Source organism: Perca fluviatilis, chromosome 11 (genome assembly GCF_010015445.1).
Source record: "Perca fluviatilis chromosome 11, GENO_Pfluv_1.0, whole genome shotgun sequence".
Lineage (NCBI taxonomy): Eukaryota > Metazoa > Chordata > Actinopteri > Perciformes > Percidae > Perca > Perca fluviatilis.
This window is the reverse complement of record NC_053122.1, coordinates 31,090,824-31,116,172: the sequence shown is the minus strand read 5'-3', so window position 1 is coordinate 31,116,172 and position 25,349 is coordinate 31,090,824. Positions and strand designations below refer to the sequence as shown.

The 25,349-nt window shown below is 41.7% G+C and overlaps 1 protein-coding gene across 3 annotated transcripts in view; it reads left to right on the top strand.

Moving 5' to 3' along the window:
* LOC120568925 (junctophilin-1-like) overlaps positions 1-25,349 on the top strand; it is a 115,442-nt gene that overhangs the window by 39,553 nt on the left and 50,540 nt on the right. For all 3 annotated transcript variants that reach the window (XM_039816681.1, XM_039816679.1, XM_039816680.1), the window contains exon 2: positions 970-1,729. In XM_039816681.1, the coding sequence (XP_039672615.1) occupies positions 970-1,729 (760 nt within the window). The remainder of the gene's footprint in view (positions 1-969; positions 1,730-25,349) is intronic.

The window sequence follows — 25,349 nt, the reverse complement described above, 5'->3', positions numbered from 1 at the left end:
AATTGCGGTGAGTGCAAGATAGGGCCCCTTATGTTTTTCCCCCCATTTCCTTGGAGAACGTTGTCACCAAGATCCTGGTTGCAGCTGTCGCCGTGGTCCTGCTGCACTCCCTGCTGAGCTCAGCGGTGCCCTGCAATGTCATACTGTGTCCTGCTAAACCCTGCTGCTTCCTGCTACGTCCATCCATGCTCTGCTGGGCCACGCTACATCCTGTAACGCCCTGCAGTGCCCTGATATGACATGAACTACTACGACTACCATTTGAAGTCACTGTTCCATTATTAATGTGACTATTATCGCCACTGTTCATTGCATCCCCAACCGGCACCGTCAGACACCGCCTACCAAGAGCCTGGGTCTGTCCGAGGTTTCTTCCCAAGAGGGAGTTTTTCCTCGCCACTGTCGCACTGGTCGCACTGCTTGCTCTTGAGGGAATAACTGCAATTGTTGGGGCTTTGTAAATTATAGAGTGTGGTCTCGACCTACTCTATCTGTAAAGTGTCTCAAGATAACTCGTGTTATGATTTGATACTATAAATAAAATTGAATTGAATTGAATTGAAATTGAATTGAATTGAAATTCTTGTCAGCACACGCGCTGCAGCGTCTGCAGTGTCTTAAGTCACATTAAATCCCTTTTTTTTTTCTTCATTTACAATATCTCTTACTAAAAGGCAGAAGTAGTGAAGTAACAAATGCATGGACTAGTTTTTCAGCATTATTTAGCAATTTTTGTATATGTATTAAAATCAAGTATTTCTGATATAGTTGTCAGAAGTCACAAACCATACATCCTGCAGTCTTGTATTTCATGAATGCTTCTGTTCAAGGAATTATGTAATCTATTAGTGATTCTGTTACTTATCCGTCTCTCTTTCTGTCAGATTTTTTTATTCCTGTATTTTACATATAACTCACAGTCTGTTGTCTCTCTCCCTTCCTCCCTTTCTCTCTCCCTTTCTGCTGTAGGTACCTACCAGGGTCAGTGGACTGGTGGGATGCGTCATGGCTACGGCGTGCGTCAAAGTGTTCCGTACGGTATGGCCTCTGTCATCCGCTCACCCCTACGCACCTCACTGTCTTCCCTCCGCAGTGAGCAGAGTAATGGTACAGTACTGCGTGACAGCCTGTCTGACAGCCCTGCTGGTACACGCGGTGGCTTTGTACTCAACTTCCACTCAGACGGAGAAGGTTCAGAGAAAAAGAAGGGTCTTTTTCGCCGTGGCTCCCTCTTCGGCAGCCTTCAGCGATTGCGCAAATCAGACTCTCGCTCATCCATTTCCAGTAAGCGCAGCTCAGCACACAGTGACACCACTATGAGCCGCATCAGTTCAAGTGACGCCAACTCCACTATTAGCTTTGGAGACGGAGACCCAGGCGATGACTACTTGCCTCTGGAGGACAATGTGGATGCCACCACCACCGAGTCATACATGGGGGAGTGGAAGAATGACAAGCGCAGTGGCTTTGGTGTCTCAGAGCGCTCCAACGGCATGAAGTACGAAGGTGAGTGGTTGAACAATAAGCGCCATGGCTACGGCTGCACCATCTTTCCTGATGGCACCAAGGAAGAAGGCAAGTACAAGAACAACGCGCTTGCCCGGGGCATCAGGAAGCAGCTGATCCTGCTGAAGAACACCAAGACCAAACAGAAGGTGGATCGAGCCATTGAGGGAGCAGTGAGAGCAGCAGCTATCGCCAGAACCAAAGTAGAGATTGCCATCTCCAGGTAAAATGTCCCGTGGCCAATATTTGCCTTTATAATGAAATTGTGTTTTCCATATATATATTTAATTATGGTGGCCCGCCACAATATCAACGTTGACTGCAACATATTGATTTATTTTATTGTAGAGATGTGCACAGCACATTGATTCGCTCAGCCCCTCCTTTTCCCTATACATAAATTCTGACCTGCCTGTGAATAGCCCCGCGGACGCCTCCTTGTGTGCTTGACTGCATTTAACTTCTGTCTTTACCATATACAGTGGGGAGAACAAGTATTTGATACACTGCCGATTTTGCAGGTTTCAACACTTCAACTGTGAGTGACGGAATCTAAAACAAAAATCCAGAAAATCACATTGTATGATTTTTAATTAATTAATTTGCATTTTATTGCATGACCTAAGTATTTGATACATCAGAAAAGCAGAACTTAATATTTGGTACAGAAACCTTTGTTTGCAATTACAGAGATCATATGTTTCCTGTAGTTCTTGACCAGGTTCGCACACACTGCAGCAGGGATTTTGGCCCACTCCTCCATACAGACCTTCTCCAGATCCTTGAGGTTTCGGGGCTGTCACTGGGCTATACGGACTTTCAGCTCCCTCCAAAGATTTTCTATTGGGTTCAGGTCTGGAGACTGGCTAGGCCATCCATCCTCCCCTCAATACGGTGCAGTCGTCATGTCCCCTTTGTAGAAAAGCATCCCCAAAGAATGATGTTTCCACCTCCATGCTTCACAGTTGGGATGGTGTTCTTGGGGTTGTACTCATCCTTCTTCTTCCTCCAAACATGGCAAGTGGAGTTTAGACCAAAAAGCTCTATTTTTGTCTCGTCAGACCACATGACCTTCTCCCATTCCTCCTCTGGATCATCCAGATGGTCATTGGCAAACTTCAGATGGGCCTGGACATGCGCTGGCTTGAGCAGGGGGACCTTGCGTGCGCTGCAGGATTTTAATCCATGACTGCGTAGTGTGTTACTAATGGTTTTCTTTGAGACTGTGGTCCCAGCTCTCTTCAGGTCATTGACCAGGTCCTGCTGTGTAGTTCTGGGCTGATCCTTCACCATCCTCATGATCATTGATGCCTCACGAGGTGAGATCTTGCATGGAGCCCCAGATGGAGGGAGATTGACCGTCATCTTGAACTTCTTCCATTTTCTAATAATTGCGCCAACAGTTGTTGCCTTCTCACCAAGCTCCTTGCCTATTGTCCTGTAGCCCATCCCAGCCTTGTGCAGATCTACAATTGTATCCCTGATGTCTCTGGTCTTGGCCATTGTGGAGACATTGCAGTCTGTTTGAGTGTATGGACAGGTGTCTTTTATACAGGTAACGAGTTCAAACAGGTGCAGTTAAAACAGGTAATGAGTGGAGAACAGGAGCGCTTCTTAAAGAAAAACTAACATGTCTGTGAGAGACAGAATTCTTACTGGTTGGTAGGTGATCAAATACTTATGCAATAAAATGCAAATTAATTATTTAAAAATCATACAATGTGATTTTCTGGATTTTTGTTTTAGATTCCGTCACTCACAGTTGAAGTGTACCTATGATAAAAATACAGACCTCTATATGCTTTGTAAGTAGGAAAACCTGCAAAATCGGCAGTGTATCAAATACTTGTTCTCCCCACTGTATATCTACGGCAACAGCTTTCACAACTTCACCTGCAACTCCCAGACTGTCAGTAAGTTGCTTTCTCTCTGCCTTTGTTTTTCACATAGAGCCTAACGTTAGCTGCGATAGCTGACAGTAGTTAAAGTTTGTGCTTGTTACAGCAGACCTCTTTAGTTAAGTTAACATTAAGCAGCCCGGTTCTGTGTGGAAAATCAACAACGGCAGAGAAAAAACAGACTTAACGTTAACTTAACATACTTGCTGTCTGGGAGTTCCAGGTGAACTCATCGAAAACATTCTCGTATGCGTGTGATGATGCTGTGAGCTGACGGCAGTAATGGGGTTTGACATGACATTGAATTGTCATGGTTAGCATCCTAAGATCTCACGCCATCAGGACACCTCTTGGCCTTGAAAAGAGCAGTCAGACCATCAGACAGTTTGGAAACAAACCTCCAGGTGAGGCTAGTCAAACTTATTTGGAATAGAAAACAAAGGTGTTGAATACCGATCTCAGTTAACACAGTGGACTTCCTTTTATTACTTTGACACAGTAGGGAAACCCAAGGGAGAGGGCCTAAGATATTCAAAATAAAATAATATTTAAAAAGTCATGAGTTGTACTTTTATTTTATCAATTTATAATTTGACAATCATCTAATCTAATCGAAGCAAAACCTTTTTGAGGAAATAAACCCTTCAAACCTGCCGATTCAGTTTGTGTTGAAATGTGAAAGGTTAAATCCCTCTCTGGAAAACCTCCACAATTGTACCAGTACCCAAAATCCCCAGGCCCAAAGAGCCTAATGACTTTAGGTCTATAGCAATAACTTCACTGGTAATGAAGGACTTTGAGCGCTAAATTAAGAGCCACATAATCTCCCAAAAACAGCACCCTCTAGACCAGGGCTTCTCAAAGTCCGAAACAAGGTCCGCATCTGGATCATTGATCAATAAATTGTCAGTGACGTTGCATATAGGCTACAGTAGCGGTGTAACGGACCATAGTTGATCCATGATTGGATTTTGTGTGGTGTGTAAAATGTTCTAAATAAATAACAAAATGTAGGCCTAAATAGTAAAAATCGGTTTAGACTTATTTTTACAAATGAAATACATTTTTTTGTTATTACAGAGAAAATGCAGGAAAAAGGATCCATTGGGAATGTTCTTTTTAAGAAAATGGTTGTCTTTTAATGTCAGCAGCAGTATGCTGGTTGCAGTTTGCAGTGTGCAACATTTGATTGTTATTTTATTAAAAGTGTTCTCTCCTTTGGCATCATCTGTTGGTTTGGCAGAAAAATTAAAACAACGTCCCCCTCTGTTGTCTTGTCTTCGGTCGCCAAAATGCCAGGTAATTTGTGCTGCAATTTCCCCACAGCTAAAATAAACAAACTACTACTATTACTACCAAAATAATTGTCAACATATCACAGTTATGCTGTCTCTGCAGTTGCTAGGAAGAAGTTGTTAGACTTTCAGCTCTGTGATTGGTGGTCTACCTATTAATTCACAGAGGGCTGAGCAATAGTTTTTAATGAGAGACTGAAATTAGTCATATAGACCAATCTTATCTTCACTCTAGGCAGGCTTTGTTATTACTAACTTTATGATAAGTTCTGCCTGCTGTGGGGTTAGACACAAATCACAAGCTAAGTTAGCACTGCCAATAAACTAGCTAGCTAGCCTGTTGCTTTGTACATTCATGTTTGGAAGACGGGAGTAAACCACTGGTGAGGAAGACATTGCTGCGAATTTGTAATCCATGCCGTTTTTTCCCAGATGAACTTTTAAGGAAAAGTTTTTTTTAACAATATGTTTATCGCAGGTCAACATTGGGTACAGTCCGCACTGTTACAAGCAATGTTACTTCCATCCATTTTCTTTTCCACACAATAACAACAAGACAGCAGCAACCAAAAACATAGTTATAATTGTTTAGCGGATTCTAAATACATCAATGGTGAGGTAGTAAATAGCAAACTAGAGAGCAAACCAGGAAAGCGAAATGAGAAAAGAAAAATTTCCTTTAGAGCTACCACTATTACAGTATACTCGACCCTCATCCCACATCTTCACCTCAGACCCCTATGTTTAAAAACTGGTCGACATGCCCTATCAAAACCCGCTTCTCCTGAAATTCTAAATTAATCTATCCAGATGGAGAACCTTGCCCAACTCTTTCAGCCACATTTTAAATGACGGCACAGCATCAGACTTCCGTAAGTACTCAGAAAGACTGGTCATTTGTCCCTGCCAGAGTTCAAAACAGTGTCATTTGTAGACCCCAGGATGGCCACAAGGGGGTTGTGCTCCCATTGCTTGTTAAATGCTTTTGAGTAGAAATTAAATACAAAAGTCCAGAATGAGTGGAGGTTGGGGCACATCCAGAATTCGTGTGGGAGGGTGCCAAATACAGTGTTTTCCACACATAGACTAATTTGTGTGTTTTCAGGCGCTAATTGGTCGCAAAGACGGACGTAACCCATGCGGGCTATTTACAAACAGGGCGCACTTGGGTAAAATTGCAGATTGTCTGCCACATGAGCGAGAAGAGACAAGTTGCGCTTTCAATATGCGTTCCTGGGAGGGTCGTGGGGAAAGTGGGAGTTCCACCCAAAAAGGTGGGAGGATAAGCGCAAAGTGCACCTAATTATATATTCCGTGGTATTTACAAAGACTGTCAGTAAGAGCGCGCCTCTATTCTGTGGGGGAAATTCTCCGCCTCTTAAAAGCAGGTCTAAACCAGCTGCAATCGAGTTTCCTCATAGACCTTTATGCCGCTGGTGAAATGGCAACAGTAATTTGAGCAAGACGAAGACATAGGCGAGGCTGAAAAAACGCTTTGCTACAGTGCAATTTACGGTCTAGTGGGTGGAGAAAGACGCTGATTGCCTGATGGGTGTCAGGGTTGATAAATACTACGCAAAATGTGGAAGCATAGCGTGCGCTATTACCGAACTCGCATAAACAGACGCAGCGCAAACTGCGCTAGTGTTAGTAAATTAGGCTCGCAGCGTATTCTTTCAGCTTCATTTCCTCTCCCTGCTCTCCTCCGTCTCTCTGTCACTTGCATCTCTCTCACGTAGGCTAACACACACACACACACACACACACACACACACACACACACACACACACACACACACACACACACACACAGCCCCTCCATGCACACAGCGTCTGTTTCCATGAAAACGAGAGAAGACGGCTGGCAAAATTCACAAGTTCACGAAAGGTTGGTATCTCGTGAACACTTTTACACAATCACACATTAGAAAGTGCTATAAAAATATTTTATATTCTGAATACAATGTTGTCAGTGTGTTAATGTTGGAGTCCCGACCCGACTCTTAGCAAACATGCGATTGTGCCTGCTTTAGAAAGTTAACTAGTCCCAAGTTTGCGGTAAAATGCAGTTGTGTTGTCGATGTCAAAACACTATATGTAGCAGCTGTGAATCAAATAAACTTTTATAAATAATTTTATGTCATTTCTTTACTCTTACACTAAATGTTTGCTGCTTCAATCCGAGTATTGAACAGTATTTTCCGCGACTGAAAAAGGCACGTTTTGAGGATGAGGACCAGCCTGAACCAGGGGTATCAGTCTGAGACAGAGGTGAACAGTCTGACCAGTGTAATTAGTTATGTTATTAATTTGTTTACAATATTTTCAGGCTTCAACCAGTGCTTCTCAAGTAGAAAGACAGGGTCAGGGAGAGAAAGAGATAGATTTGTTAGGCATTGAAGAAAGAGTAGGAGAGGAGGACAGCATCCAACAGTGTGTCCTCCTCAGTTTTTGATACTTGATTGCTACGGAAATAAGTATTTTACCCCCCCATCACCCTCCCACCTGTCTATGCTGATTGTTTCTTGGCAGATTAGTGTCTGGTATAAGATTGCAACTGCTTTTTCCACTTACTGGCCCAACAATTATAATTTTGAGTGCATGATCTATGGTATGTCTGCAAATGTAGATAAGCAAGACTTTATAAAGTGCCAGATTTGCAGACATTGGAAAAGGTGTGAAGCCGGGAGGCTATACTACCAAGGTTTCCTGGTAACAGTCACCCCCAAGTACATGAACCTGTCCTTAGTAACTTTAAAGTTTAAAGTTCAGCACTTTTATCCCAGTTGATTTGAAACCCTGAGAAAGAGCCAAAGTGGGTAAACAACTCCATAATTGCAGGTAATGACTTCCGGGGTTTAGACACGTTAAGCAAAACGTCATCTACATGCAATGACAAATGATTCAATTCAATTCAATTTTATTTATAGTATCAAATCATAACAAGTTAGCTCAAGACACTTGATACAGATAGAGTAGGTCTAGACCACACTCTATAATTTACAAAGACCCAACAATTCCAGTAATTCCCCCAAGAGCAAGCATTTAGTGTGACAGTGGTGAGGAAAAACTTCCTTTTAGAGAGAAACCTCGTGTAGTTAGGAGAACTTCCTTTTAGGAAAACTTCCTTCCAGGCTCTTGGTAGGCGGTGTCTGACGGCGCCGGTTGGGGGTGTGATGAACAGTGGGAAAAATAGTCACAATAAAGATAATGGAATGATGGAAGCAGTTAAAGTGATGGTTCGGAGTAATTTCACCCTAGGGTCCTTTGCACCATGACCTCGAGCCAAACACCCCCCCAGAAGCTTTTTTCACCTGGGTCTAACATTGGGAGAGTTAGGGTAGAGTAGCGTTATCAGCTGAATAGCTTAGCGCAGGGGCTAATGGACCCACGTTTGTATCTCGTAAATGACCCCACTAATAATGCCCGAAATGATACCAAACGTCTACACTAGTACATATAGGTTATGTACTCATAAAACGATGGATTAGAAAGTTTGTAAGTATACCACAAGTTTATGTAAATAACACTTTCCTGCTGGCTTCTGCTCTCTGCTGTTGTTGTTGCTGCTGCTGCTGTAAGACGAGTGCTTAGGGCCGTCTACAAATTACAACACCGAAAAGAGATGCAACAAAAATATTTTTTAATTTAACTTTCTTTTAAAGTAAGTGCTGTAGTATAACTAGCAGGAGACAAGTAATAATTGAGGTAAGTTTGGAGACATTACCTTATTTAATCATTAAATTAATAAATATTTTTGCTTACAAACTTTCCAATCCATCGTTTTATGAGTACATAACCTATATGTACTAGTGTAGACGTTAGGTATCATTTCGGGCATGTGATTAGTTGGTCATTACAGACATACAACGGTCATTAGCCCTGCGCCTAAGCTAATCAGCTGATAACGCTACACTACGCTAACTCTCCCAATGTTAGACCCAGGTGAAAAAAGCTTCTGCGGGGGGTGTTTGGCTCGAGGTCATGGTGCAAAGGACCCTAGGGTGAAATTACTCCGAACCATCACTTAACATTCTGTGATGTTTTGGTATACTTGCTGCTACTGATTCTATGGCCAAGGCAAACAAAAAAGGTGAGAGAGAGTCCCCCTGTCTGGTACTGTAGTATAGTGGGAACTGAGCAGAGATATTATTGTGTTTAGCGTATAATATCTTGAATAAACTTAAGTTGAAGTGAATGTGTCTGTTTGGAATAAGGGTGAACAATTGTGTGGATATAATTTTTCAACCAGAATGTGTCTGTTTGGAAAAAGGGTGAACAATTGTGTGGATATAATTTTTCAACCAGTTAGCTATTATTTTGCTTTGTTTCAGTAGGGAGCAGTGACGAGGCATCTAGCTCAGTCCGGCCCTTTTTCAAAATTAATGAAATGTTGCTTTTATAAAGCGTGTAAGGCAGTTAGCCGTTAGATGCTCCATGCTTAAACGAACGCAAACGATAGCCATGAGCCAGTTCTGCCAAGTATCTGGCAGGCCCAGCAACTCTCTCGTAAGCGACATCCGTGTCACTTTTGGATCAGAGCCAACACTAAGAGCGGAGGTGCTCTGGGTCCTCCATGTGGTGACTAGACACCAGTCCTATAAATAAGAATTAGAAAATCGGGGAATTGTTTCAGACAATGTTCTTGGACACTTGACATCTGAAAAAAAATGTTGATGTTGTGATATAGCCTAGGTCTTCAATTTCATTTAAAATGGTCTTAATCTTACAAAGGTCTTTAAAAAGTCTTAAATTTGACTTGGTGAAACCTGCAGAAACCCTGAACAATGGCTACCCCTCTGGCGCCAAAGTTTGACTGGTATATTTGTGATCCCCATCCCATTCTTAGTTAGTCTCTAGCTGTAGTCTAAAGTCGAGTCAAGTCAACTTTATTGTCAATAATGCAATATGTGCCAGACATACAGAGCAATTGAAAATACATTTCTCTCCAACCCACGGTGCAATAAGGACATGTACAAGAAGTATAATATAAAAAGATAAGAAATATATACAAAGAAAGATAAAAAAGATGAGTAATATATAAAATAAAAAGATAAGTAATATGTACAAATAAGATAAAGAAAGATAAGCTATATATACAATTAAAAAGTTCAGAGTCCAGAGTTGGGCCAGAGGGGAGGGTGTTGAGCTTCCAGACAGCCTGAGGAATGAAGCTGTTTGCCAGTCTGGTGGAACAGGCTTGGATGCTCAGGTATCTTCTCCCAGATGGCAGGAGGCTAAGTGGCTAATGTGTGTCTCCTGGAGAGGTCTTGTATAGTATGGAGGACTAAAAATGACCGAAGGAAAAATAAATAAATGCAGAAATATAGTGAAAATAACAGCCTGGTCTCATGGAAGTTCGTGTAAATGTGACGTTATTTGAATCTATTGATACGTGTTCACGGAGACGTTTTTGTCGGTTTTTACGTGGTGGAAAACACGAAAATATAAAGTAATGTATTTCAATGGGAAGCATATTTTGTGGCCACAGCACGAAATGGTAGGGAGTGATATAAAAAGCCGAAAATCCGCGTAGGGAGGTTGGTCGGGTGGTGGATGGGTCAAACAACACAGGACTTTCACCCGGGCGAGCGGGGATCGCGTCCCGCGTGCGGCACTTTGTTTCCCGGGGATGGCGTCCCTGCGTGTGGCGTTTTGTCCCGCATGTTACTGTGGCGCGTCTCCCCACGTTTAAGGCGCCCTTTCCCCGGCGTTTAAGGCGCCCTTTCCCCGTAAGTTTTTTCCTAAACCCAACCTCCGCCAACCCGTTATTGTGGGGTGTCCCCAGCGGGTTGCCTCGCGGGCGCCTCCCGGCTTATGGAACGTCCTTTTCGGCCGCCTCCCGGCCACCTCATCCAGCGGGTCCCCAGCGGGCCGCCTTGCGGGCGCCTCCCGGCTTATGGAGCGACCTCTTCCCCGAGAAAATAACGTGACATTTACTCGTAAAAAACGAGAAAAACGTCTCTGTGAACACGTATCAATAGATTAAGAATAACGTGGACATTTACACGAACTGCCGTGAGACCGGGTTGGAAAATAAATGGCTATTTCTGTATTTTTACATGTATTTATTTATTTATTTATGCATTTCTGTATGTATTTATTTATGTATTTATACATTTATTTATATATTTATGTATTTATATATTTATTTACATATTTATGTATTTATATATTTATATATTTATTTATTTATACATTTATTTATTTCTGTATTTCCACATTTCTACATTTATGTATTTCCACATTTCCACATTTATTTTTCCCTGCGCCTGTATGCTAATTGAGTGGGGGGTGCCAACATCAGTCTGAAGAAGGATTGGTTAGCTGGGGGCCGTGTCGCTAACCAGACAGAAGCAAACGATCTATCTATCCATCTCTGGACGCAGGCTACCTATGAATGCTGTGTGTAATACGGTGTAATACAATCTATGGTAATGAGTCGGGCGGTGCTTAAAGAGCAATGTGCAGGTTGAATTCATAACTGAATTAATACGTAATTTATTGTGTTTGTGCTGGTTGCACAAAGTCCAGTCTGTCAGGAAATCGTGTACATCATTTTCCTTGTAGGAAAAGCAAGGTTTTTCGTTTTTGGGTGCGTTTTGTGCAGGTGAAGTGAGCAGACTTCACTGCCGCGTCTGTCACCACACACTCGGTCGTTTGTGGTGCTCTTTTCCCTCCGGAGAGTTATAGACCTGGAGATTTGTTGGAGTCTCGGATGGGATTTTCGAGTAAGGACAATGTGAGGCTGATTACCGATGCTGTTCCCTCGGTGCACTCGATGGAATCAAGTCCACCACCATCAAAGCTTTCACCTGAATCTGGCGCGGGCAGGACTGGAGGACCAAGTGCTAGCACTTGCAGAAATTCCTGCACCAAAAAAGAGCTCTTAGCAGAGTAAGTCTTACTTTTAATTCTTGTAACTCTTAATTTGGCTGATTTTGGCTAATAATTTCAGAATAAAGAAGTGATTTGAGCGTGTATGTATTGGGCAATCCACCATCTAACTAGTAACTTACATGTTAACTTGGCTATTGCATTAGCAAACATTTGGTAGCTGATGATTTGATGACCGGAGTAGCTAAAATTGCGTCTGAAATCATTCCCTCATCTGGATTAAAAATGCGCTGATTGCAAAATCCTAGCATCAGGGCTTCAGTATACAGAGAGAGGGAGAGACTGAGCTTTAGAATAGGTTTTCGTAATTGTCTGCCTTGACATCAGTGCAGTTTGCATTAAGCTAGCTATGAGCTGTTGGCAGCTAGCTAGCCCAAACACCCCCGTTTTCCCCGCATTTTATTAAGCTATCTATGAGCTGTTGGCAGGCAGCTAGCTAGCACAACCACCCCCGTTTTCCCCGCATTTTATTAAGCTAGCTATGAGCTGTTGGCAGGCAGCTAGCTAGCACAAAAACCCTGTTTCCCCCGCATTTTATTAAGCTAGCTATGAGCTGTTGGCAGGCAGCTAGCTAGCCCAAAACTCCAGTTGCCCCTGCATTTCAATTCAGACCGTTCTCCCGCACGATTTTGTATCCCAGTAGGCTACTCTCTGGTAATTTAGAAAGTCCAAATTGATATATTAATCAATATGCTGAAATCTCCTAGATTTTGCCACTAGAGGTTTAGACACATCAGAGCTGCTTTGGTTTTATTTTTTTTATTACTGATCCAGTTGGTAACTAAGCTTGTATCCTATTTTGTGAGTGATTTTGAACCTCTGTGTTTTTCAGATTTTGGCAGAGAGTGCAGCCAGTAATGAAGGGATAGATGCGGTCCGTGTACTTTTTCGTTCATTCGATTTTCATTTCATAACCAGGTATTATAAAACAAAAAACAAATTGGTTATTTGATTTTTGTTTTAAAATAAAACATATGAAATTGAAAAACAAGGCGTTTTTTCCTTTTCATGGTCAAAAGGGGATGGGAGAAATTTAAAATATGATCTGATTTTCATTTTCTATTTCATATAACAAAAATAAAATCACTCGAAAATAAAAATGAAAAAAGGCTTGTTTTTTCATATTCAGAGGAAGTTTTGTTATCTCACCGATTAAAAGCAACTAGGTCCGTGTACTTTTTCGTTCATTCGATTTTCATTTCATAAACGGGTATTAAAAAACAAAAAACGAATGGTTATTTGATTTTCGTTTTAAAACACGACATTTGAAATTGAAATACAATGCGTTTTTTCTTTCTCATTGTCGAAATGGGATGGGAGAAATTTTAAAATATGCTGTGATTTTCATTTTCTATTTTATATAACAAAAATAAAATCACTCGAAAACAGAAACGAAAAAAGGCTTGTTTTTTCATATTCAGAGACCGGATGTTGTCATTTCCAAGGCAACAGCGCCAGCCTAGCCTACCAGTGTTCAGCCCAGGCCAAAATTACTTTGGAAACCTAGCTATACTCTTGATAATCCTTGGGGGGAATTTTATTTCATAATGTCACATGTATTTATTACCCTCTCTTCCTGCCTCCCTGTCTCTACCCGCCGCAGACAACTTCGCCCGAAGAGAGTCGAACCAGCGGAGCAAATAGACTTTCGGTTCACGGCTGTAACGTTACCGTTACGCCACCGTTAACAATCCCAGCAAACGTTCTGTTGCTGCCGTTAAGCTTGCTGATCTGGCAGAGAGTCACCGGGGGTTCGGGATCAGATCATGGGGATCAGACCTCCGGTGCTGGGTCTAATATTCTAATATTAGCTGCTGCTGCCGCTAGCTAGCAGGTAGCCACCAGCCCTGTGACCTCGGTCCTCGCGGTTCGCTCCCCGGGACTGACTCTGCAGAGCTGGCGTTACCCGCTCTATGATCAATGAGCAATGATCAAGGATTACCAAATTTCTCTCTCATATTGCTCCTCATAACCACTGAAAAACAAAAAAATCTAACCCAAAGTACAATTATTATGGACGTTAGCTGACATTAAGGGTTTCTGCTTCATTAAGGGAAATTGTAAGGAAAATAACGCGTGGTTAACCATTAAGCTTTTTCCGCGTTAGCGATTTTTTGATCACTATTTATAAACAGTGATCAAAAAATCTAACCCAAAGTCGTTATGGACGTTATCTGACTGATAACTGACTGATATTTGATTGATCATTGTTTAGGTACATTAAAGTTAAGCTTTTTCACGTTTCACGGAATCTGTAGCCTAACTTCCGTTTTTTGCCCCCCTTTACATAAATATACATATGGCTATGAAATAGATCATGAAATACAGGCTTTAGTCATAATAGTTCAATAGCCTAAATACATGTATGTTTTACTATGTATTTCGAGGGACTTTTATTTATTCCATCTATTTATATGCACGTTATATTTAAAGGAAGTTTGGTTATCTCACAGACTCAGACTAAAAGCAGCAGCAAGCCTGCCTGACATCAGTGCATCATAGCATATCACTATCTGCAAATAAAATAAAATATGAATAAATCACGAGGCGGCAGATTCCCAGCTCAGCTAGAGCGAGTAACGCAACTCTGCAGACGGACCAGAGTCAGTCAGCACTGGGGCGAACCACGGGGACCGAGGTCACAGGGCTGGTGGCTATCTGCTAGCTAGCTGCAGCAGCAGCTAATATTAGAATAGACCCAGCACCGGAGGTCTGATCCCCTACGATCTGATCCCGAACCGCGGTGACTTCTCTGCCAGATCGGCAACAGAACGTTTGGGGATTGTGTAACCGGCGTAACGGTAACGTTACAGCCGTGAACTGAAAGTCTGTTTCCTCAGCTGGTTCGACTCTCTTGGGGCAAGGTTGTCTGCGGCGGGTAGAGACAGAGAGTCAGAGGGAGTCAGGGAGAGAGGGGAATAAATAAATGTGGCATTATGAAATAAAATCCCCCAAAGCATTATCAAGAGCACAGGTTTCCAAAGTAATTTTAGCCTGGGCTGAAAGCAACACTGGTAGCTAGGCTGGGCTGCTGTTGCCTTGGAAATGACAACATCCAGTCTCTGAATATGAAAAAACAAACCTTTTTTCATTTCTATTTCCGAGTGATTTTATTTTTGTTATATGAAATAGAAAATGAAAATCACAGCATATTTTTAATTTCTCCCATCCCCTTTTGACCATGAAAAGGAAAAAAATGCCTTGTATTTCGATTTCAATTGTTGTATTTTAAAACGAAAATCAAATAACCATTTGTTTTTTGTTTTTTAAGTCTGATTATGAAATGAAAATCGAATGAACGAAAAAGTACACGGACCCAACTAGCCTGCCTGGCATCAGTGCATAATAGCATATCACTATCTGCAAAGAAAATAAAATATGAATAAATCACGAGCGCGGCAGATTCCCAGCTCAGCTAGAGCGGGTAACGCCAGCTCTGCAGACGGACCAGAGTCAGTCAGCACCGGGGAGCGAACCGGGGACTCAGGTCACAGGGCTGGTGGCTAGCTGCTAGCTAGCTGCAGCAGCTAATATTAGAATATTAGACCCAGCATCGGAGGTCTGATCCCCATGATCAGCAAGTTTAACGGCAGCAACAGAAAGTTTGATGGGATTGGTAACGGTGGCGTAACGGTAACGTTACAGCCGTGAACTGAAAGTCTATTTCCTCAGCTGGTTCGACAATCTTCGGGCGAAGTTGTCTCCGGCGGGTAGAGACAGAGAGAGTCAGAGGGAGGCAGGGAGAGAGGGTAATAAATACATGTGACATTATGAAATAAAATTCCCCCCAAGCATTATCAAGAGTATAGGTTTCCAAAGTAATTTTAGCCTGGGCTGAAAGCAACACTGGTAGGCTACGCTGGCGCTGTTGCCTTGGAAATGACAACATCCGGTCTCTGAATATGAAAAAACAAGCCTTTTTTCATTTCTTTTTCCGAGTGATTTTATTTTTGTTATATGAAATAGAAAATGAAAATCACAGCATATTTTTAATTTCTCCCATCCCCTTTTGAGTCAAAATAATCAAATAACCATTCGTTTTTTGTTTTTTAAGTCTGTTTATGAAATGAAAATCGAATTAACGAAAAAGTACACGGACCAGATGCACCTAGCACTGTAGATTTTGAAGAGACAGAGGGCTTCTCTCTACAGGATCCTGGACCATTAGTGCTTCATCGTGGGTCACAGTGCAACATCAGATGTCTGCAATGCTCATCAGGTAGTGTAACTTGTATCTATCATTAGCTGTATTAGACACAAACATTTACAAATTACTTCTAATGGTAGGAAGAAGACATTTCATACTGGACTGTATTAGGTTGTGCATGTGTTGTGACCACTCTCTTTTTTTTATTTATTTTTTTGCCTAGCAGTTTTCCTTGGACTAGGGTGGCCCCTAAATCATGGCTGCAGCTGTCGCCGTGGTCCTGCTACGCCGTGCAGTTCCCTGCTACATCCTGTAACGCCCTGCTACGCCATGAACTACTGCAACTACTATTTATATTCGTAGTTCAATTATCTTTATTGTGACTATTATTGCCACTGTTCATCACACCCCCAACCGACACCGTCAGACACCGCCTACCAAGAGCCTGGGTCTGTCCCAGGTTTCTTCCTGAGAGGGAGGTTTTCCTCGCCACTGTCACACTGAATGCTTGCTCTTGAAGGAATTACTAGAATTGTTGGGTCCCTGTAAATTATAGTGTGGTCTAGACCTACTCTATTTGTGACTTGAGTGTCTTGAGATAACTCTTGTTATGATGTATTAAAGTTGATAAAGATGAGACTTTATTGATCTGGTGGTGAAATTCACAAGCTACCTGCCAAGTCAAACTTCTAAAAGTAATGCAAAAGTAGTGTAAAGCATTACAATTCAGAGACAATAATATTGTAATATAACTAATTACTCTGAAATGACAGTAACAAGTAATCTATAATGAACTGCATTTTGGAAGTAACTTGCCCAACACTCCTAGTTACTATCAATGACATTATGAATACATTTTATACAACAAGACACTTTGTGATTGTGTTCATTTTGTTAAAACAAAATATATTTATTGATTGCCTCCCTTCCTCTGGAAACTGCCTCCTGATTGCGGCCACAACACAAGCTGGTATTGCCTTCCTGATCTCCCTGCCCAGAAACCCATATGTCTATCGGACCACCTGCCTGTAGGTTGTGTATCGGAATTGCCTAGAGAATGATAGGGGTGCAATGTTGATATTGATAATCCTGTTAACATAGTCAATATGATCAAGAGTGGTAGACTTATTTGATGTAACATTTTCAGTTATTCTATTCCATAAAGGTATGTATGCACATCAGAGTTTAAAAATCTGCTAATCCCTCAGCATCAATAATGCACATTAGATTAGATTAGATTATACTTTATTGTCATTGTGCAGAGTACAAGTACAAAGACAACAAAATGCAGTTTGCGTCCAACCAGAATTGAAAAAAAATCAAATATGTATAACTAAGTGTAAGTAATGAACAACATGTACAGATATGTGCAATGTAGTAGGAGTAACATAGTAAGAATATAGATATATGCAGGGTATTAACAGAATATAGTATAAGAAAAACTGAATAAATATGGATATTCAGTATGAATCACATAAACAGATAAGTGCAGTGTGCTAACAGTACCATTGTAGTGCAGAAACGGTGTTATGTGTAGAAAACTGATGACTATAATAGAAGTGTATAATATAGTAGAGTTATAAATTACTCTCATCTAAACATACTCTGGTCTGTTGGCTTGGAGAGGGCCATACTCCTGCCTGAAGTTGAGGTATGCTACCTGCAGCGAGAACGGGTTGAGGCAGCAGGCATCAAAGCTGGGATGGAGCGTCAGGCAGGTAATGTCTGTGGCTGGGACTAAACCCTCAACTAGTGCCCAGTAGGCATCCACCTCTTGACAACACATGCTGTCCACCGCCGACGCCATAGCCTCACAATGTCCGCAGAAGAACCTAGCCAACAAAACGATTACGTGCTAGTGCTAACCTGCTTCTCTTAATACATCCATGGCTTGGATGGACTCCACAGCGGAAGTTATTTTATCACAATTTTATCTCAAAATATCGTTTATGGCGGTTATATATTCCTCCAGTTTTGAAAATCTAGTTGTTTATCATTAATATACACTATGTTGTATAGGGGTGTTCAACCTGCACATAAGCAGCAGAGTAGGCTTCCTTGTACCAGTGAAATCAAGGCAGTAGTAGTAGATTCGATCACATCGCTCTAACCAATCCTTCTTCAGACTGATGTTGGCACCCGCCACTCAATTAGCATAAAGGCGCAGGGAAAAGTAAATGTGGAAATACAGAAATAAATAAATGTAGAAATGTGGAAATACAGAAATAAATAAATGTAGAAATAAATACATTTATAAATAAATATATAAATAAATATATAAATACATAAATAAATGTATGAATACATAAATAAATACATATAGAAATGCATAAATACATGTAAAAATACAGAAACAAAAAAAAGCATTTATTTCTACTTTTATTTATTTATTTATTTTTCCTTCTGTCATTTTTAGTTATAAAGTACTTAAAAGCAATATAAAATTGAATCAAAAGCTTTTGTGAAACCAACTTTTCCTTTAATATGTTGGTGGATAATATGTTGGTAGATGTGGATGTTTTAGTATTAGAGCTGGGGACAACAACCTTTTTAATACAACGTGCCATTTTAAAAGTATCTTGTTAATCAGTGTTAAGCATTAAGCCTGCCATCATCTAAGCCTGTTCAAAGCAGTGTTACTTTTTTCCCTTTGCACCGCATTACTAGCCAATCAGAGGCAGAGTAGGACGGGTCTTCGCGCAGTGCGGATGGGGAAATAGTCATTCAAACAGTCGTCAATAGCTGTCTGTCCTGCCAATGGCTGTGAAAGAGGTCATTTGGCATGCTAATTAGAATATTTCCAAAAAACACTCTTGCACACTTATTACTAGTGTGCCATTGGTTGAGCTACCACACGCCTACATATGGTACCCCTGGATTAGAGTATGGAAACTGCAAGTTGACTGGCGGAGGCATTCAACCACAAGGCTGTAATTCTAGTCTTGATTTTATTAATTTTACCTCTCTCTTTTTATTTATTTTATTTCATTATTTCTCAAACCTTTGGAAATATTGTCTTTGATACACCCATGCCAATAAAGCTTACTTGATTAACTTCAGTGGAGAGGGAGAGGAAGGAGAGAGAAGAAGAAGAGATAGAGAGAGAAAAAGAGAGAGAGAGAAAAAGAGCGAGCGGGGGTGAGGATGGAACCAATGTGAGTATATATAATAGAGAGTCAAGAGAGTAGGTGTGTGTGCTGGAGGGAGAGGAAGAGAAGCAAGTAGGCACATTCTTGGCTAGATTGACAGTTTATGTGTGCGTGTGTGTGTCGGTGTGTGTGTCAGTGTGTCTAAATAAGGCCAAGGAGGACGACGCTTATCAACAGCTGAAAGCGCCCACCCCCCTCCCTCCCACACACACACACACACATGCTTTCTCTGGTATTCTCCTTGGTCAGTGTGAAAGAACGGGCTGAACTCTGTTGATGACATGGCTGACCTTTAAGGTCCTGACACACCAAGCCGACTGTCAGCTGTCGGCCCAACTAGGACCGACCGCGACCAACCGTCTAGTTTGTGCGGTATGTCCAGCGTTGGCCTTCGTCGGCCAAACAGCCAATTCATATGATTGGCAGTTCAACTTGAAAACGAGAGTGAGGAAAACAAACGACTGTGAAAAGCACACACAAGGCTCCTTTAATTTTTCATCTCATCTGATCAATCCATACACATACTAAACTAAAACTAAACTGGTCAAAAATTACGTTTGAATGTTTCTTCTAAAAAAACAAGGTTTGAACTATTGGAATATATATTTTTGCAAATTATGTCTATAAGATGGCAAACGTAGAACGAGATATACATAATTACTTGTGTAGGCATATTTATTCCAACAATAACATGTCTTTTAAAAGATCTCTATATACCTACAGATTACAAAATAAACTTTACTAAACTAATATCCTATACCGTGATATTTAAAATAAAGACAGTAATAGACTTCTCTTTCTCTGCACCCTCTGTACCGCTAAACAATTAACCCCCTAGCAAGCAAGCTAGCTTACTAGCCAGCCGGCCAGCCTCTAAATTAGTAAAATGTAAGAACTTAATGTTTAATTTACACACTCTTGTCAAATCAAAGGAAAGCACATTGCTATTGCCAGATGAGTGACAATTTAGTTTGGCTAATTTTCTGTAACCAGTGTATGATGAAGACAAGTTGGGTGGGTGAAATTAGAGCCAGAAAAGAGCCAGCAGCGGGCCATTCGGTCCCTCCACTCACAGTGTAGGGAGACTTCTTTGCCGAGAGAACTGCTGAGAGTCTGGTGTCTTCCCGGTAGGGAGTGAAGCAGATGGACCGTAGGCTCTGTTCGGTTCTACCGCTGATCGACCAAATGCTGTTGGTTGTGGATATCATAGCAGTGTTATCCGGTTTCCCTTGTTTAATGACGAATAGATTACCGCTGCCTGTTGGTATGAGTTATTTCCTCTCACGCAGGCACAGAATGACGTGGTACTTGGCTGTCGGCTTTAGTCTCCGCGGTGTGTTCCGGTGCTAATTTTTGGCCAAGACAAAGGGCGACGAGGGCGGATTAGAGGCGACGCCATAGTCGCCATCTCAAGTTGTAAAAAATAACTTTTAGAAGTGTGCTGGAATTTGTGAAAAAACATTACCTTACCCATTGTGATAAACTGTTTTGGTCACTTGAGGTGATTGTGTGAAGTCTTAGGTAAGTAACAAGCACACATTTTCATCTGCTCCATTGTTTTATATAATTTGGATGCCAAAACACGTATGTTTGTTGATTTGCGACCAAGAGTTAGCAGTGGCTAATGGCTCAGGACTTTTCAGCTTATAGCAGGTGAATGTGACTGCAGAGAGCCTACAGCAGGGCTATTCAACTTATTGGGCCTCATTCACCAATATCTTCCTAAGTAATTAATATGTAATTAAATATGTTCTTAAGAAAGTCCCTAAGAAAAGTCTACGTCGGATTCATGACATGTTCTTAAACAGCAGAATTGTTTGCACCTGTGTTCTTAGGATTGATGAATCCCACGTCTTTGTAATTGAAAGTGCATGTCAGTTGTTCCTAATTAGCATAAGAAAATGCCCCGCAAATTCCCATATAAAGACATGACACTTCTTGTGCACCTCCTGGGAAGCGCTGAGATGGTCGGAGTCGCAGATGACTTGTACATTGCAGTGGTGTACTGAATCTCAGTACTTAAGTAAAAGTACAAATAACCAGAGACATATTTACTTTAGTAAAAGTAGAAGTACCACAATGACAACCCTACTTAAGTAAAAGTAAAAAGTACCTGATTTTAAATGTACTTTAAGTATTAAAAGTACAAGTACTTGCGTAACGAGTTATTCTCTTAATCTTCTTTGCATATTACCATTTGAAATTTGTAATATGTCCACTACCACAAACGACGCCTGGCTTTAAAATAAAGTGAAAAAGTGTTCATAGATTTTGTTCTTAGCTAAGAACAAATCCAAGACAAGAAAACATTAGTGAATGTCAGAATCTTCGTAAAATGTGCGTTAGTGGGGTTTAAGAACACATTTCTTCGTAAGAACGGTTGGTGAATGAGGCCCATTGTTCATGAAAAATCAGTGCCTGGGGCCTGGACATTTCCCTGAGCTATTGTCAATAAAATCAATAATTTTCCTGACATCTAAATACTGAGTGAAGTTTATAGAGATTAAAGAACGAAAACTTGACGATGACATCATTCACATGAATATGAATTAGCCATGTGGATTTTCCGTTCCAGTGGAGAGGATGGTTGTTTATGCCAGAACCTAAGTTTAAAAGAATTTTTCCAAATTTAAGATTCTTGGCAAACTAAGATAAACTCTACAAACCGACAGTTTTCGTTTTAGCTTGTTTCTAAAGATTCACTATTTGCAGAGTAGCATGCTGTGGTTGTGTAAAACACTGCAGCGATGAAAGAGAGACTGCATGCAGCCTGAGCAGATTGAAATATTGCTTTCTACATATTTATGCCTGTTAAACAGGTAAGTATTAGCTTTGTACTTAAAAAGGTGTCTTTGCACTTACAGTAACAAGCGTAACATTTGTTGTCATATGTCCCAGGGGCCGTTGCTAATCCTCTCTGTGTTCTCCAAGTTGGGTCATGTTACATATGCTGCATGTTGTAACACAAATACCGCTTTGCTTTGTGTGGGATGTGCATGAATAGTGCTTGAACCTACATGGCTTTTTGTCTGTTTTATTATGGGTGTTGTCCAGTCTGACTTAGATCCTCCCGCAATACTGAAACTAATCTGCATGTGAATAGAGATGTAAATATGGGGAGTTGGGTTTGCACTCTCGCTCTCTTATGTGAAAAGCTTTGTTTTGTCTAATTCCCATAATTTTGAAAATAAACATTATCTGTCAATATTTCTAATCCTGCTGAGCTCCAGCGGCAGAGCTCTCGCCTCCAGAGGGTTCCTATTTTTGAAAAGAGAGGTGTGGGGACATTGATTTTTGTGGCACAAGAGCTCATGTACTGTACTGACTGAGAAAGTAAAGGGAAACAAGATAATGGACACTTTTATTTTAATTTATGCAGCTGTCTCCACCTCTCCACCTAGCCCTGGGTATCTGATGCCACCTCCCAGCTGAACATGCCTGGAACACCTCCCTAAGGGGTCATCCTTACTAGATGCCCAATTAGTTGAGGTCGTCAGCGTCCCTCCTCACTATGCACAGCTTGGATGGACCCCGTTTCCCCCTCCTGAGGCAGTGGATGCTTTTCCATAATAATAATAATAATAACAATAACTAGAACTGCAAGCAGTTATGACGGGGTCCAAGCCTCCCGGCTCCAGTCGCGCCTGACGACCCGGGGAGTGCGCAAAAGCAGAACCCAAAGCGTAACGTGGGGAGGCAAATGTCAGGAAATATCGAGAGGTTTGAGCCGCAAGGTCTGTGGTACGTTGTCGTTGCAAATATCCCATTAACATTGATTGAGTAAAAGGGCCAAAACTCGTTGATTATGGTTTATAGATTATAGTGCCCCCTAATGGCCAATCTTCGCCAAATTTGGTACAGAGCCTCAGAGTGGCATGCCGAACGAGCATCACAGTTTTGTGTTGATAGCAATTCTCTATAGAAAAATAGAGAAATTGCAATTAATCGCAAATGTTCCATTTGCATACATTTATCAGTTGTCGGCCAAAACGCATAATTGTTGATTATAGCACCCCCTAATGGCTGATCTTCGCCACATTTAGTACAAAGCATCGTAGTGGGATCTTAAACAATAATCTTAAAGTTTTTGCTGATAGCATTCCATTTGGCCGAGATATGATAAAGTTTGTGTTTGGTAGCTACCTCGGAAAATTAGTTTGGTCCTAAAATGCGCATCGTTTAATGTAGCAAAATTTTTTTGATAACTTTTGGTCTGGTCTATCTGGCGATGCTATGTACCAGGTTTCGTGCAGATCGGTCGCACAGCCTAGGAGGAGATGAAGAGAAAAAGTTGGTTTTGTGCATTGCGCGATGTTGCGAAAAAACTTTTAAGCGGAAATGGGCGTGGCCTATATTTTATATATATGTGTATGTCTAGACCACATTATAATTTACAAAGACCCAACAATTCCAGTAATTTCCTCAAGAGCAAGCATTTAGTGGTGAGGAAAAAGTCCCTTTTAGGGAGAAACCTTGGGTGGTGAGGAAAACGTCTTTTAGGGAGAAACCTTATATAGCGCCTTTCAAGAAACCCAAGGACACTTAACAGAATTACTGTGGCTAAGCTAAAGGAGGTTGTAGGCTGTGGTAAACAGGTGGTGTTTCGGGAGTTTTTTTTTTAAATGTCCAGTGATGTAGCATTTCGGATATCTGCAGGGAGGGTGTTCCAGAGGAATTGGGCTGCAACACTAAAGGCTCTGTCTCCAAAGGTGCAGGACCGGAGGTTTCGGTGTGGGGTGTATGGATGGAGGAGGTTGGAGAGGTACTATGGGACCAGGGCATGGATGGATTTGTAGGTGAGGAGGATTTTATATGTAATGCAGGACTTAATTGGGAGCCAGTTAAGGTGGTTGAGGGTTGGGGTGATTTGCTGCCAGGTCTTGGTGTGGGTGAGGACCCTGGCGGCAGAGTTTTGGACATACTGGAGCCTGTCTAGGGTTTTGCTGGGGACCCCAGACAGGACTTCATTGCAGTAGTCCAAACGGGATGTCATGAAAACATTAATGAGGGTTTCTGTTACAGAGTCAGATAGTGATGGCTGGAGCCTGTTGATGTTTTTGAGATGAAAAAATGCTGATTTGGTGATGGATTTGATGTGAGTATGGAAAGAGAGGGTGGAGTCCAGTATTACACTAAGTTTGCGTACCTCAGAGGAAAGGCTGAGTGGATGGTTTGTTGTTGATATAAAGCTGTGCATCATCGGCGTAGGAGTGGAAACTGAGACCATGTTACCAGATAATCTGACCAAGGGGGAGCATGTAGATGGTGAAGAGGTATGGATCCAAGCACAGAGCCTTGAGGTACGCCTTGGTTGATCGGAGTGGGAGTTGCTAATGGTGACAAATTGGTTCCTGTGTGAGAGGTAAGACTGAAACCAGAGGGAGCTGTGCAAGTGATACCAAGGTAATGGGATAGGTGGTTGAGGAGAATGGTATGGGAGATTGTGTCAAAAGCTGCGGAGAGGTCAAGGGGAATGAGTATGCTGATGTGTCCAGAGTCAGCTGTGGTGAGTAGATCATTTGTGATTTTAAAGAGGGCGGTCTCTGTGCTATGATACAGTCTGAATCCTGAATGGGTTCATAGAGCTAATGGTTGGACATATGCTGATGGACTTGGGTGGCAACTGCTTTTTCCAGGATTTTACTTTGGAATGGAAGGTTGGAGATTGGCCAGTAGATGTTTTGCATCCTCCAGATCCAAACCTGGCTTCTTTATGATAGGGGTGAGGCAGTTTTAAAGTCGGTGGGTACTATGCCAGATTCCAAGGAGCAGTTGTCATCCACCATGATGGGACACAGGACAGGCAGACATGCTTTAACCAGGGCTGTAGGCATTGGATCCAGGGAGCAGGGGGAAGCCTTTGCTTTTGAGACCAGCTTGGTCAATAGATGGTTGTCTACAGGCATGAATAAGGAGAGGCAGCACTGAGGCAGATGAGCAGGAGAGGGAGCAATGTCCTGTGGTTGACTGGAATTAGAAGTGGATGGGGCACACACCAGGATTTGCTGATAATAACTCCTGGATAAGATCCACTTTGGCCTGGAATAAATCCAGGAACTTGGTGCAACAATCAGGTTCAACCTTGGTGGGTGTCAATGGGGCGTAGCAGGCGGTTAATAGTGGAAAACAGCATTCCGGGGTGGTTTTGCTGGTTGCCGATGATGGTGGTGTAATTGTCTTGGCTTTGGAAAGAGCTTCTTTGTAAGAGTTCACATGTTCTTTGTAGGCCTCCAGGTGGACAGTGAGGTCAGTTCTTTTATGAAAGTCTATCCAGTCTGCGACCAGAGGCTTTCATGAAGCGAAGTTCAGCTGTGTACCAAGTAGGGCTGCTCGATTATGGAAAAAATAATAATCACGATTATTTTGGTCAATATTGAAATCACGATTATTTAACACAATTACTCATTACCATTTTGATATAATGGATAGTGTCCAGGGTATAATCTGTTAGTGTCCT